Below are 13323 nucleotides of genomic sequence, written 5' to 3' on the forward strand. Positions count from 1 at the left end.
CCCCCCCCAGCATCAGTTAGCGTCAGATTGTCTGCTGCACTATCGCAATCACATTATACTTTGTTTATTGCTGCCAAAAATAATATAAAAAAAAACATTCAGTATGTATATATATATATATATATATATATATATATATATATATATATATATATACCACAGTTTGTGGAAGCTATAACTTTCACGCAAACCAATCAATATGCACTTATTGGGATTTTTTTTCCTGTAATATACAATTTGGCCAAAATTTATGAAGAAATTTTAAAGAATGCTCAGTTCCACTCTATATTACACATAGGGGTTTTGGAGTCCATACGTTATGCTGTACATTAACCACTTGCCGACCGCCCACAGTATATTTACTGCGGCAGCCAGCCCCTCCTGGGCAAAGCGATGTAGTACTACGTCGCTCGCCCAGGAGCCTGCAGGGGGCGAGAACGCGCCGCCAGAGGCGCGCTCCCGCCTCCGCTCGTTCCTGCACATCCCAGCGCGTGTGACTGGAGGACCCGATGTCCGCCGGTCACTCGCGATCTCCCCGTGGAGAGGGAGAAAGGCAGGCAGCTGATGTAAACAAAGCAGCCTATCATTCTCCCTGGTGTAACAGCGGAGATCATACGATCCTGCTATGTAGGGTCGTATGTCTCTGTGGTTACATGAAAAGCCACACCCCTTTACAGTTAGAAGCACGCCCCTAGGGACACATTTAACCCCTGCATCACCAATAAAGTTAACCCCTTCCCTGCCAGTGTCATTTTTACAGTAACAGTGCATATGTATAACACTGATTACTGTAGTAATGTCACTGGTACCCCCAAAAGTGTCAAAAATGTCAGTCAAGGGTCCGATCTGTCCGCCACAATGTCGCAGTCCCGCAAAAAAATCGCAGATCGCCGCCATTACTCGTTAAAAAAAAAAACAATAAAAATGACAAAAATCTTTCCCTTAGTTAGTAAACGCAATAACTTTTACGCAAACCAATCAAAATACGCTTATTGTGATTTTTTTTTTACCAAAAATATGTAGCAGAGAACAAATTGACCTAAAATGTTAAAAAATTTTGATTTTTACATTTTTTGGGGGGGGGGGGGAATTTCATATAAAAAATGTGAAAAATATTATTTTTTAAAAATTTTCGCTCTTTTTTTTGTTTATAGAGCAAAAAGTAAAAATTGCACAGGTGATCAAATATGACCAAAAGAAAGCTCTGTTTGTGGGAAAAAAAGGATGTAAATTTCATTTGGGTACAGCGTCGCACGGCCGCGCAATTGTCCGTTAAACTCACGCAGTGCGAATCGCAAAATAGGGCCTGGTCAGGAAGGAGGTAAAATCTTCCGCTGCTGAAGTGGTTAAGGCTACATTCACATGTGGGCGTAGCGGATCGCGGGCAGAATCACCGCAATTCTGCCCGCGATCCGGAAATCATTGCAAATCGCGGGACGCCTGTGCGATGCCCGTGATTTGCAATGGCACCCCAAATGCTGTGCGATGTTGCAGCGATTTCCGCCTGCCGAATTGCGGTAACATCACGCAAACAGAATCGCGGGACGCATGACGCCCAAAAAAGGTACAACAGCTTCTTTTGTGCGTCATGCGGACTCAGTTTGCGCTATGTTACCGCGATTCGACAGGCGGAAATCGTGGCAACATAGCACAGCGTTTTGGGTGCTATTGCAAATCACGGGCATCGCACAGGCGTCCCGTAATTTGCAATGATTTCCGGATCGCGGGCAGAATCGCGGTGATTCTGCCCGCGATCCGCTACGCCCACATGTGAACATAGCCTAAGTGATTCTCTGAACCTTTTGTAATTGTTTGTATTTTTAATGTTTGCATAATCTTTGTACTACTATAATGATTCTATGATGTTATTGTAGCATACAGATTTTTTACTTTGAACGAATAAAAGATCATTTTTATAAATTTTTGCATCAACATTTCCCATTATATTTCTCTGGTATCGCAGCGTCCCTCTCCCTGATAGCTAATCCCGTTTGGGATTTATTCTCTTTTTAGCAGAAAGACAAAAATAATATGTATATTTTTTCAAAATATTTTATCTTGTTTTGTTTATATTGCAAAAAATAAAAAACCCAGTGGTGATCAAATACCACTAAGACCCTGTTCACACTGGGGCAAGCCGACTTTGCCGGGCGACCTGTGTAATCGCGGTGCGCAGCTCGCACCGTGACCTCGGAGCGGCCGGCAGGGACTTCATATCATTGAAGTTAATGCAGGTCGCTCCGGGTCGCCCCAAAGAAGCTCCGGACCCTTTTTCTAAGTCGGAGCGACTTGTGTCGCTCCTATTAGAACGGGTCCACAGCTTCTCTATGGCAGGCGCCTAACAGGTCGCCTCAGTGTGAACCGGCTCTAAAAGAAAGCTCTATTTGTGTGAAAAAAAATTATACAATTTTTTTTTGGGTACAGCATTGCATGAAATATACAGATGAGGATTTGGGGGTTAATTGAAGCATCAGCATTTGGGGGGGGGGGGGTAGCACATATTCAGATTAGATAACGATCGCTTGCTTATTTTGTTTTTGGCCAGGTCAATGACTTTTATTGAGTAGGGTTTGACTTTAACATTTGATCTTTAACATCGCTCACGCTAAACCCAAATCCAGCTTGAAAAATAAAAAAAGATAATAGAAATAGTCTGCAGCACTATTGGCTGCAATATTTACCCCGTAAGGTTGCATGACACCCAGCATTTTCTTGTGATCCTGGGGTGTCAAGGCCCCACCCTCCACCCACATAAAGAGTAAAGTCATGATATTATGTGACACTGCTCTCTAAAGCGTTGGGGTGCCAAGGGAAGAAAAGGATCTGTGATATCACAGGAGTGAAGGTCAGATGGGTGGCTGCCCCTGAGTTCACCGTTAAATGCGCAGTCTGGTTTCTGATTGAGCTTCACCCCTGATCACATCACTACCCCCACACTAATATGTTGCTGGGGACAACAGTTTCCATCTGAGGCTTCTCATACAGGGGTTGGAGGTGGAGGACAGCACTGACCAAAGGCTAGAAGTGCTGAACAGACAGGTGACACTTGTGTGCTGGGAGTATGTGTGTATCTCCTCAGGCCAGATCACGTGTCATCTGTCTCTTTCCTCAAGCTCCTACTCAGTGACACCAGACAGTCATAGGTTTCCGCACAGCTCGGAAGGATGAGGCTGCCGCACGCGGATTGGAAGAAGTCGGTCACGTGAGCCTTCATTTCTCTGATTGGTTGGAGTAGGGGAGGCTCTCTGTGTGCTTACTTCTTCTAGCGACATCATGTCAGGCAGGAACCCGGGTACAGAGTTGGGTATGTACCATTTGAGGGGCACAGAGCTGGGCAGATACCATTCGGGGGGGGGGGGGGACAGAGGTAGGCATGTACTGCTATGAAGGAGGAGGGTGCACACAAGTAGTATGTACTACTATCGGGAGGATGGGGGGGCAGTGCAGGGTATGTACTACTGTGGAGGAGGAGGGGGGACAGGGTTGAAAGTGGCACAGAGCTAGGTATGCACCATTCGGGGGGGGGGAGGGAAGGGGTTGCAGAGCTTAGTATGTACCATTCTAGGAGAGTGTTCCCTAAAGGGGTGGAGGTGGCACAGATTGGATATGTGCTAATATTGAAAAGGGGAGGGCACAGAGCTGGGTCTGTACTATTCTGGAGGAGGGGAGGGGTCAGAGCTGGGTATGTACCATTCTGGGGGAGGGGAGGGAACAGAGCTGGGTATGTACTATTCTGGAGGAGGGGAGGGGTCAGAGCTGGGTATGTACCATTCTGGGGGAGGGGAGGGGAGGGCACAGAGCTGGGTATGTACCATTCTGGAGGAGGGGAGGGGACAGAGCTGGGTATGTACTATTGTGGAGGAGGGGAGGGCACAGCGCTGGGTATGTACCATTCTGGGGGAGGGGAGGGCACAGAGCTGGGTATGTACTATTCTGGAGGAGGGGAGGGCACAGCGCTGGGTATGTAACATTCTGGGAGAGGGGAGAAAATAAAGCTGGGTATGTACCATTCTGGGGGAGGGGAGAAAATAAAGCTGGGTATGTACCATTCTGGGGGAGGGGAGGGCACAGAGCTGGGTATGTACTATTCTGGAGGAGGGGAGGGCACAGCGCTGGGTATGTAACATTCTGGGAGAGGGGAGAAAATAAAGCTGGGTATGTACCATTCTGGGGGAGGGGAGAAAATAAAGCTGGGTATGTACCATTCTGGGGGAGGGGAGGGCACAGCGCTGGGTATGTACCATTCTGAGGGAGGGGAGGGCACAGAGCTGGGTATGTACTATTCTGGAGGAGGGGAGGGCACAGCGCTGGGTATGTACTATTCTGGGAGAGGGGAGGGGACAGAGCTGGGTATGTACCATTCTGGGAGAGGGGAGGGGACAGAGCTGGGTATGTACTATTCTGGGAGAGGGGAGGGGACAGAGCTGGGTATGTACCATTCTGGGAGAGGGGAGGGGACAGAGCTGGGTATGAACTATTCTGGAGGAGGGGAGGGCACAGCGCTGGGTATGTACCATTCTGGGAGAGGGGAGGGCACAGAGCTGGGTATCCATTCTGGGGGGGGGGGGGGGGCACAGAGCTGGGTATGTACTATTCTGGAGGAGGGGAGGGCACAGCGCTGTATATGTACCATTCTGGGGGAGGGGAGGGCACAGCGCTGTGTATGTACCATTCTGGGGGAGGGGAGGGCACAGCGCTGTGTATGTACCATTCTGGGGGAGGGGAGGGCACAGAGCTGGGTATGTACCATTCTGGGAGAGGGGAGAAAATAAAGCTGGGTATGTACCATTCTGGGGGAGGGAACAGACCTGGGTATGTACCATTCTGATGGGGGGGAGGGCACAGAGCTGGGTATGTACCATTCTGGGGGAGGGGAGGGGACAGAGCTGGGTATGTACCATTCTGGGGGAGGGCACAGAGCTGGGTATGTACCATTCTGGAGGAGGGGAGGGCACAGCGCTGGGTATGTACCATTCTGGGAGAGGGGAGAAAATAAAGCTGGGTATGTATCATTCTGGGGGAGGGGAGGGCACAGAGCAGGGTATGTACCATTTTGGGGGAGGGGAGGGGAGGGAACAGACCTGGGTATGTACCATTCTGATGGGGGGGAGGGCACAGATCTGGGTATGTACCATTCTGATGGGGGGGAGAGCACAGGGCTGGGTATGTACCATTCTGGGGGAGGGGAGGGGGCAGAGCTGGGTATGTACCATTCTGGGGGAGGGGAGGGAACAGAACTGGGTATGTACCATTCTGGGGGAGGGGAGGGAACAGAGCTGGGTATGTACCATTCTGGGGGAGGGGAGGGCACATAGCTGGGTATGTACCATTCTAGGGGAAGGGGAGGTAACAGAGCTGGGTATGTACCATTCTGGGGGAGGGGAGGGAACAGAGCTGGGTCTGTACCATTCTGGGGGAGGGGAAGGAACAGAGCTGGGTCTGTACCATTCTGGGGGAGGGGAGGGGAGGGGAGGGGAGGGAACAGAGCTTGGTATGTACCATTCTGGGGGAGGGAACAGAGCTTGGTATGTACCATTCTGGGGGAGGGGAGGGCACAGAGCTTGGTATGTACCATTCTGGGGGAGGGGAGGGCACAGAGCTTGGTATGTACCATTCTGGGGGAGGGGAGGGCACAGAGCTTGGTATGTACCATTCTGGGGGAGGGGAGGGGAGGGAACAGAACTGGGTATGTACCATTCTGGGGGAGGGGAGGGAACAGAGCTGGGTATGTACCATTCTGGGGGAGGGGAGGGCACATAGCTGGGTATGTACCATTCTAGGGGAAGGGGAGGTAACAGAGCTGGGTATGTACCATTCTGGGGGAGGGGAGGGAACAGAGCTGGGTCTGTACCATTCTGGGGGAGGGGAAGGAACAGAGCTGGGTCTGTACCATTCTGGGGGAGGGGAGGGAACAGAGCTTGGTATGTACCATTCTGGGGGAGGGAACAGAGCTTGGTATGTACCATTCTGGGGGAGGGGAGGGCACAGAGCTTGGTATGTACCATTCTGGGGGAGGGGAGGGCACAGAGCTTGGTATGTACCATTCTGGGGGAGGGGAGGGCACAGAGCTTGGTATGTACCATTCTGGTTGGAGGGAACAGAGCTTGGTATGTACCATTCTGGGGGAGGGGACAGAACTGGGTATGTACCATTCTGGGGGAGGGGAGGGCACAGAGCTTGGTATGTACCATTCTGGTTGGAGGGAACAGAGCTTGGTATGTACCATTCTGGGGGAGGGGACAGAACTGGGTATGTACCATTCTGGGGGAGGGGAGGGAACAGAGCTTGGTATGTACCATTCTGGGGGAGGGAACAGAGCTGGGTATGTACCATTCTGGGGGAGGGGACAGAACTGGGTATGTACCATTCTGGGGGAGGGGAGGAAACAGAGCTGGGTATGTACCATTCTGGGGGAGGGGAGGGAAGGGAACAGAGCTTGGTATGTACCATTCTGGGGGGGGGGCACAGAGATGAGTATGTACCATTCTAGGGGAGGACAGGGTACAGAGCTGGGTAGGTACCATTCTGGGGGAAGGAGAATGCACAGACCTGGGTATGTACCATTCTGGGGATAGGGAGGGCACAGACCTGGGTAAGTACCATTCTTGGGGAGGGGAGGGAACAGAGCTGGGTATGTGCCATTCTGGGGGAGAGGAGGGCACAGAGCTGGGTATGTACCATTCTTGAGGAGGGCACAGGGTTGGGTATGTACCATTCTGGGGGGGGGGGGGGGGAAACAGAGCTTGGTAAGTACCATTCTGGGGGAGAGGAGGGAACAGAGCCTGGTATGTACCATTCTAGGGGAAGGGGAGGGCACAGGGCTGGGTATTTACCATTCTGATGGGGGGGAGGGAACAGAGCTGGGTATGTACCATTCTGATGGGGGGGGGGGGCACAGAGCTGGGTATGTACCATTCTGGGGGAAGGAGAGGGTACAGAACAGGGTATGTACCATTCTGGGGGAGGGGAGGGAACAGAGCAGGGCATGTACCATTCTGGGGGAGGGGAGTGCACAGAGATGAGTATGTACCATTCTAGGGGAGGAGAGGGCACAGAGCTGGGTATGCACCATTCTGGGGGAGGGAACAGAGCTGGGTATGTACCATTCTGGGGAAGGAGAATGCACAGACCTGGGTATGTACCATTCTGGGGAAAGGGAGGGCACAGACCTGGGTAAGTACCATTCTTGGGAAGGGGAGGGGAGGGAACAGAGCTGGGTATGTGCCATTCTGGGGGAGCGGAGGGCACAGAGTTGGGTATGTACCATTCTTGGGGAGGGCACAGGGTTGGGTATGTACCATTCTGGGGGAGGGGAGGGAACAGAGCTGGGTATGTACCATTCTGGGGGAGGGGAGGGAACAGAGCTGGGTATGTACCATTCTGGAGGAGGGGAGGGAACACAGCTGGGTATGTACCATTCTGGGGAAAGGGAGGGCACAGAGCTGGGTATGTTCCCTTTCTGGAGGAGGCGGCGGGGCAGAGCTGGATATGCACCTTTTTCGAAAAGGAGTGGCACAAATCTAGGTTTTTATCATTCAGGGGCGATGGGGTTTGCGGAGTTAGGTATGTACTACTATGGGAGAGGAGGGGGGTAAAAAGCTTGGTGGGCACCATTTTGGGGGTGGAGGGGGCACAGATTGGATGTGTACCATTCTGGAGGAGGGGGTGGGGCAGAGCTAGGAATGAACAGTTGTTGGTGAGGGAGAAGGTACAGAGCTTGTTATGTACCATTTTCGGGTAGAAGGGGTGGCACAGAACTGGGTATTTATCATTCAGGGGAGATGGGGTTTGCAGAGTTGGGTATGTACTACTATGAGGGAGGAGGGGGGCACAAAGCTGGGTATGTACCATTCTGGTAGAGGGGGCAGGGCATGTACCATTCTGTAACAGGGTGGAAGGGCAGAGCAGGCTATGCACCATTCTTGGTGAGGGTGAAGGTACAGAGCTGGGTATGCACCATTTTTGGGGAGAAGGAGTGGCACAGAGCTGGGTATTTATGATTCAGGGGAGATGGGGTTTGCCGAGTTGGGTATGTACTACTATGGGAGAGGAGGGGGGGCAGAGCTGGATTTGCATCATTCTTGGTAAGGGGGTGGCACAAAGCTGGGTGTTTATCATTTAGGGGAGGTGGGGTATGGAGCTAGTTATGTGTACCAATATGGAGGAGTAGAGTGGCACAAATCTGGGTAGTTACCATTCTGGGGAAGGAGGAGAGAACAGGTCTGTGTATTTATATCATTCTGGGGAAGGAGGGAGAATCAGAGTTGGGTATGTATTAGTATAGTGGAGGACCTGGGTATGTACCCTGTTTCCCTGAAAATAAGCCCTACCCCGAAAATAAGACCTAGCATGATTTTCAGGGATGGCCGCAAAATAAGCCCTATCCCGAAAATAAGCCCTAGTAAAATCCTTGTTCTCAGCCCCTCCCTCTGCAGTATTCAGAGAGGGAAAGTAGTGCTCCAGAGGGTCACGTGAGCGCCCAGCGGCACTGTAAATAAGGTATTTTCCACAATAAAGTTACAAAAGGAGACACACTGCACATTATATAATCTTTTGACAAAATCGATTACATAATTTTACAATGACTTTATCCAAGGTTTTTTTTGGGAATGAATAAACAGAAGCATTGGACAGAATGTCATAATGCTGATTTCTGAGCTGACAGGGGGAGAGAACTTTTTTTTTTTTTAACATTTTATTGTTTTATTCTAGGTTTTTTAGAACATAGAGAGGGCTAAATGACACAGCACAGGCAGTGTGCTGTCTATCATGCTTTAAAGGATCAGGATATTTAATTTAGGGTTACAATCATTTGAAGATAGTCATTGTACATACCGTAAATAAGACATCCCCTGAAAATAAGCCCTAGTGTGGTTTTTGAAGCCAAAATTAATATAAGACCCGGTCTTATTTTCGGGGAAACACGGTAGCACTACAGCGGAGGAAGCATGCACAGAGCTGTGTATGTATTATTCTAGGGAAGGAGGGGGACACACAGCTAGACATGTACCATTCTATGAAAGAAGGGGTATAGGGCACAGAGCCTGATATGTACCACTACAGAGGAGGGGGATAGGGCACAGAGCTAGGTATGTACCACTATGGAGGAGGTGGAGGAAAGGGGCACAGAGCTGCATAAGTTCCAGTCTGGGGGAGAAGGGGGCACAGAACTGGGTATGTATCACTATGAAGGAGAATTGAGGGTGTGACAAACTAGTCCAGCAAGAGAATGAGGAGCACTGGGCACCCTGGCCACAAATTTGGGCAAAGGGTGCAGGCTGGGCAATGGGAGCTAGAGGCAGCATCTGGAGGCACAAGCTTAGTCTGAGGTCCTCACAGGCACACATAGCATCCAGGGGGACTGGCAGAAAGAGATTGCCCACTGTTTCCCACTGCCCAGGTACCTGAGCCAGGACACGATCTCCAAACCAGGGAACCTGATGCTTACATCAGATTACCTGGGCAACAGGCTCTGCCCCTTCCCGCAAGGTCACATTGGGTGCATGGCCAGGGCACAGCACGTTGAGAAGAGTGTGCTGTGCCTGCTAGACCTTGGCGCCTAGGGGAAGAAAGTCTGTGCCCAGCATGAGGGGATTCACACACAGGCCACAGCAGGGAGGTTCAGAGTTAGGTATGAATCATTATAGTGGAAACAATAGGGGAAAGAACTGGGTATGTACCTCTATAAAGGAGAAGCTCTGTATGTAACATTCTAGGGAAGGAGGGGGATACACAGCTAGGTATGTAACATTCTTGTAAAGAAGGGTGGCGGGTCACTGGCTGTGTACTGGGATTATCTGCAGGATGGCTGGTTATTGCCTGTTTACTGGGAATATCTGCAGGGTGGCTGGTCACTGGCTGCATACTGAGGTTATCTGCAGGGTGGCCGGTTACTGGTTGTGTACTGGGATTATCTGCAGGATGGCCGGTCACTGGCTTTGTACTGGAATTATCTGCAGGGTGGCTGATTACAGGCTGTGTACTGGGATTATTTGCAGGGTGGCCGGTTACTGGCTGTGTACTGGGATTATCTGCAGGGTAGCCAGTTACTGGCTGTGTACTGGGAATATTTGCAGGGTGGCTATGTACTGGGATTATCTGCAGGGTAGCTGGTACTGGCTGTGTACTGGGATTATTTGCAGGGTGGCTGGTTACTGGCTGTGTAGTGGGAATATTTGCAGGGTGGCTATGTACTGGGATTATCTTCAGGGTAGCTGGTACTGGCTGTGTACTGGGATTATTTGCAGGGTGGCTGGTTACTGGTTGTGTACTGGGATTATCTGCAAGGTGGCTGGTTACCGGCTGTTTACTGGGATTGTCTGCAGGATGGCCAATTACTGGCTGTATACTGGGATTAAATGCATGGCGGCCGGTCACTGGCTGTGTACTGATATTAAATGCAGGTTGGCCGGTCACTGGCTGTGTATGGGATTATCTACAGGGTGACCGGTCACTGGGTTGCTATAGTACTATTTGCAGGGCAAAAGGCCAGTGACTGTGGGGTTGAGTCATGGGGATTGTTTGCTCTCTCTTCTAGTAAATAGACCTTGTGATTCAAATTAGTTATCACGCTCTTTCTATTAGCAATGTGAACAATGTTTCTATTGACATCTCCTTTTATTTTTTTTATTCCAGTTTTCGGCCTCATAATGTGTCAGTAATGATCTGCAATACTCAAATCAGATGTCATATAATCTCTATAGCTTTTATGCCATTAGTATCCAATCTAAATCCCTTTGCTTTTAGTTTTTCCTCTTGTGAGGTCAGTGTGCAGTCTTGCCTTACGGTGTCCTATAAAATGTGTTTTGCAGATCTTTTCTGGTTAATAAATTCTAAGCTTGTTGTGTCTTTTCCCTACTGTTGTCTGTCACCGTCTTCATCCTTCCTTACAAATACGACATTGCTTGAATTTGTGCCCAGAACAAGGACAAGGACAGGCCGCTGAGGGGGGCTCATCGGTATACCTCCATCTCTGGGGACTAAGCGCTGAGGATGATGAAACACTTTAAGATTTGTATTCTGCTCCTTTTGTATCAAACTTCTAGCACAATGCCAGGCGTTGTCGATTGATGTCAGTCCAGGAGTGGGGTAGCATTCCTAATGAGCTGCAGAATTTTGGGTCATTTCAGAAAATGCTAAGATAGACCGAAATCACCAGTTAACCATTATGCTGGAAAGAAGGGAAATGGAATGGGTTCCTTTTTTTACTAAATTTCCTAATACAGTGAGCAAGCAGCACGGCCTCTGAGGTCTTCTGCCACTATCTGGTGTACAGATATTTAGGCTGAGCAGTAAATGACTGAAAGCACCATGGCTTACACAACTTCTATGCTTTTCATTGTCCTAGATAAATCCTTTTATACAGATTTCGTATATAGATTATTTTTGGAGATTCCTGGACCAAAAACATGTCTACCCTTCTTCCAGATCTTGGCTGGATCTCCAAAGTTAGGGTGAATCACCCTGCAGTCCTCCGCCGGGCAGAGCAGATTCAGACCCGCCGTACTGTGAAGAAGGACTGGCAGGTAAATCGCCCTATTGTGTTTCTTCTTTTTATTCACTATGTGACTTTAACTGTGATTAGCTGGGTCGTTGTAAAATTGTCTGTTGTGTTGGTCAGTTGGCTGGGGTGTTCTGTGATGAATAGCTACTGATTGGCTGGGATGTTGTGTGATTGTAATTGTGCTATTCCTACAGGCGGCATGGCTGTTGAAGGCTGTGACCTGTATTGACCTCACCACTCTATCTGGAGATGACACACCGTCCAACATCCATAGGCTGTGCTTCAAGGCAAAACATCCAATCAGAGATGATCTTCTACGAAGCATTAAGATGGAGGACTTCGGTATGTAGAGTAATATTATAACTCATTTGATGTTTGGACATGGAAAAGCTGGCCAAGGCACTAAAATGTAAGAATGTAAACAGCGCTAAATCCTCCCACTTACTGTAAAACATATCACTCTGTGCATCAACCAAATCAGGTGACTGTGCGTATACGTGGGTAGTAGTGCTGGCACCCTCCAATTCACCGCCGGAATATGGTAAGATTTCACACTTAACAGATGATGTTGATCTAAGCTGGCGTACGCCGGCTAAAGATCAAAACAGGCTTAGGGGTCTCCTTTTCATTAGCAGACTGGAATCCCAGGTAGTCGACGGATGGATATCCTTGTGCGTCTCCTATGTGTACTCTCGGAGGGCAAAAAAAATGAAGAAGGCTCCTCTTAGTGTAGTATAGTAATAAAACTCCATCTTTATTTAAAAAGTTCTCATACTTCACATAGGAGACGCACAAGGATATCCATCCGATATTGGCTGCTTAATCTAGATCCAGGGGTCACCCCAGTCTTGCCAGCGAGCACCTGCCGACCTCAGCTCCGCGCTAGGTTGTCCCCGACATAGCCCCACTGGACGGGGGCTGCCTCGCGAGGTCGCATACGACAGGATCTCAGCCCAAGTCGCAGCGTTCCTCCTGGCCGACAGCCCCCTTCCCCCCCCTTGGAGAGGGCTTCTGTCTGGAATGGTGCCCACCTGGTTCCTGGTATGGTGAGTAGCTGTCTCACCCCCCCCCCTCCCCTTGGAGGGTTTTCGGGTGGAGGTGGGCCCCTCGTTGGGACGGTCGGACCCCTGGGTTCCCCTCCTTTTCATCGGCCACCCCCCCCTTTCTAGTGTCCCCATCCTGCCCCCCTCCACATATGCTGGGGTTGCTTGGGTGGTCTGGTCCACCTGGGGTGGGTGCAGGGCACTAACTGGTGATGAGGGCCAGGGGGGTGCACCTCCGGCGACCGGACGATCGACTGTGTGGGGCCTGGGTTCCTTCCTGGGTCTCTGTAAGCCTCATGGTGCCACTTAGCACATCTCCCATCTAATCCCCTCTCTGAGGCTGCAGGGCCCTCTGGGTCCCAACCATCCATCAATGCACCGACGGCGGTCCTGGAGTCCTTTGTGTCCCGAGTGGAGGTGGCTTGCGGGCGATGGGCTAGCAAAAAGTGACTTCCCGCCTTCCCCTGCCTCATCTGTCTCATCAGATCCTGAATCTGACTTTGCGGACGTGGGTCACCCTTCTGGGTCTGCAACCACGCACCTGGAATCCTCTGATAGTGAGGATGATTCCTCCATGTCTGCGACCACACACGAAAGTGCGCTGATAGATGCACCGATTGTATACTTGTGCGTGAGACTTTAAAAGATGGAGGACGCAGGTACCCTTTTGCACGCCTATTTTGACAGAATTGTTGCAAGAGGATGGGGACGACCAAAGTGTCCTCGTGGGGTTCCTAAGCATTTTATTAGGTGTTATCTCTATGAGGAATCCCTCCT

General features: G+C 50.2%; 1 protein-coding gene across 1 annotated transcript in view; it reads left to right on the forward strand.

The window, feature by feature from the left end:
- The first annotated feature begins 3179 nt into the window (after positions 1-3179).
- DERA (deoxyribose-phosphate aldolase) overlaps positions 3180-13323 on the forward strand; it is a 69502-nt gene continuing 59358 nt past the window's right edge. Inside the window, exons 1-3 of the mRNA XM_082255449.1 lie at positions 3180-3304; positions 11428-11525; positions 11698-11845. Of these exons, the coding sequence (XP_082111575.1) occupies positions 3274-3304; positions 11428-11525; positions 11698-11845 (277 nt within the window). The 5' untranslated portion in view covers positions 3180-3273. The remainder of the gene's footprint in view (positions 3305-11427; positions 11526-11697; positions 11846-13323) is intronic.

Source organism: Pelophylax lessonae (assembly GCF_965119305.1).
Source record: "Pelophylax lessonae genome assembly, chromosome: 4".
Lineage (NCBI taxonomy): Eukaryota > Metazoa > Chordata > Amphibia > Anura > Ranidae > Pelophylax > Pelophylax lessonae.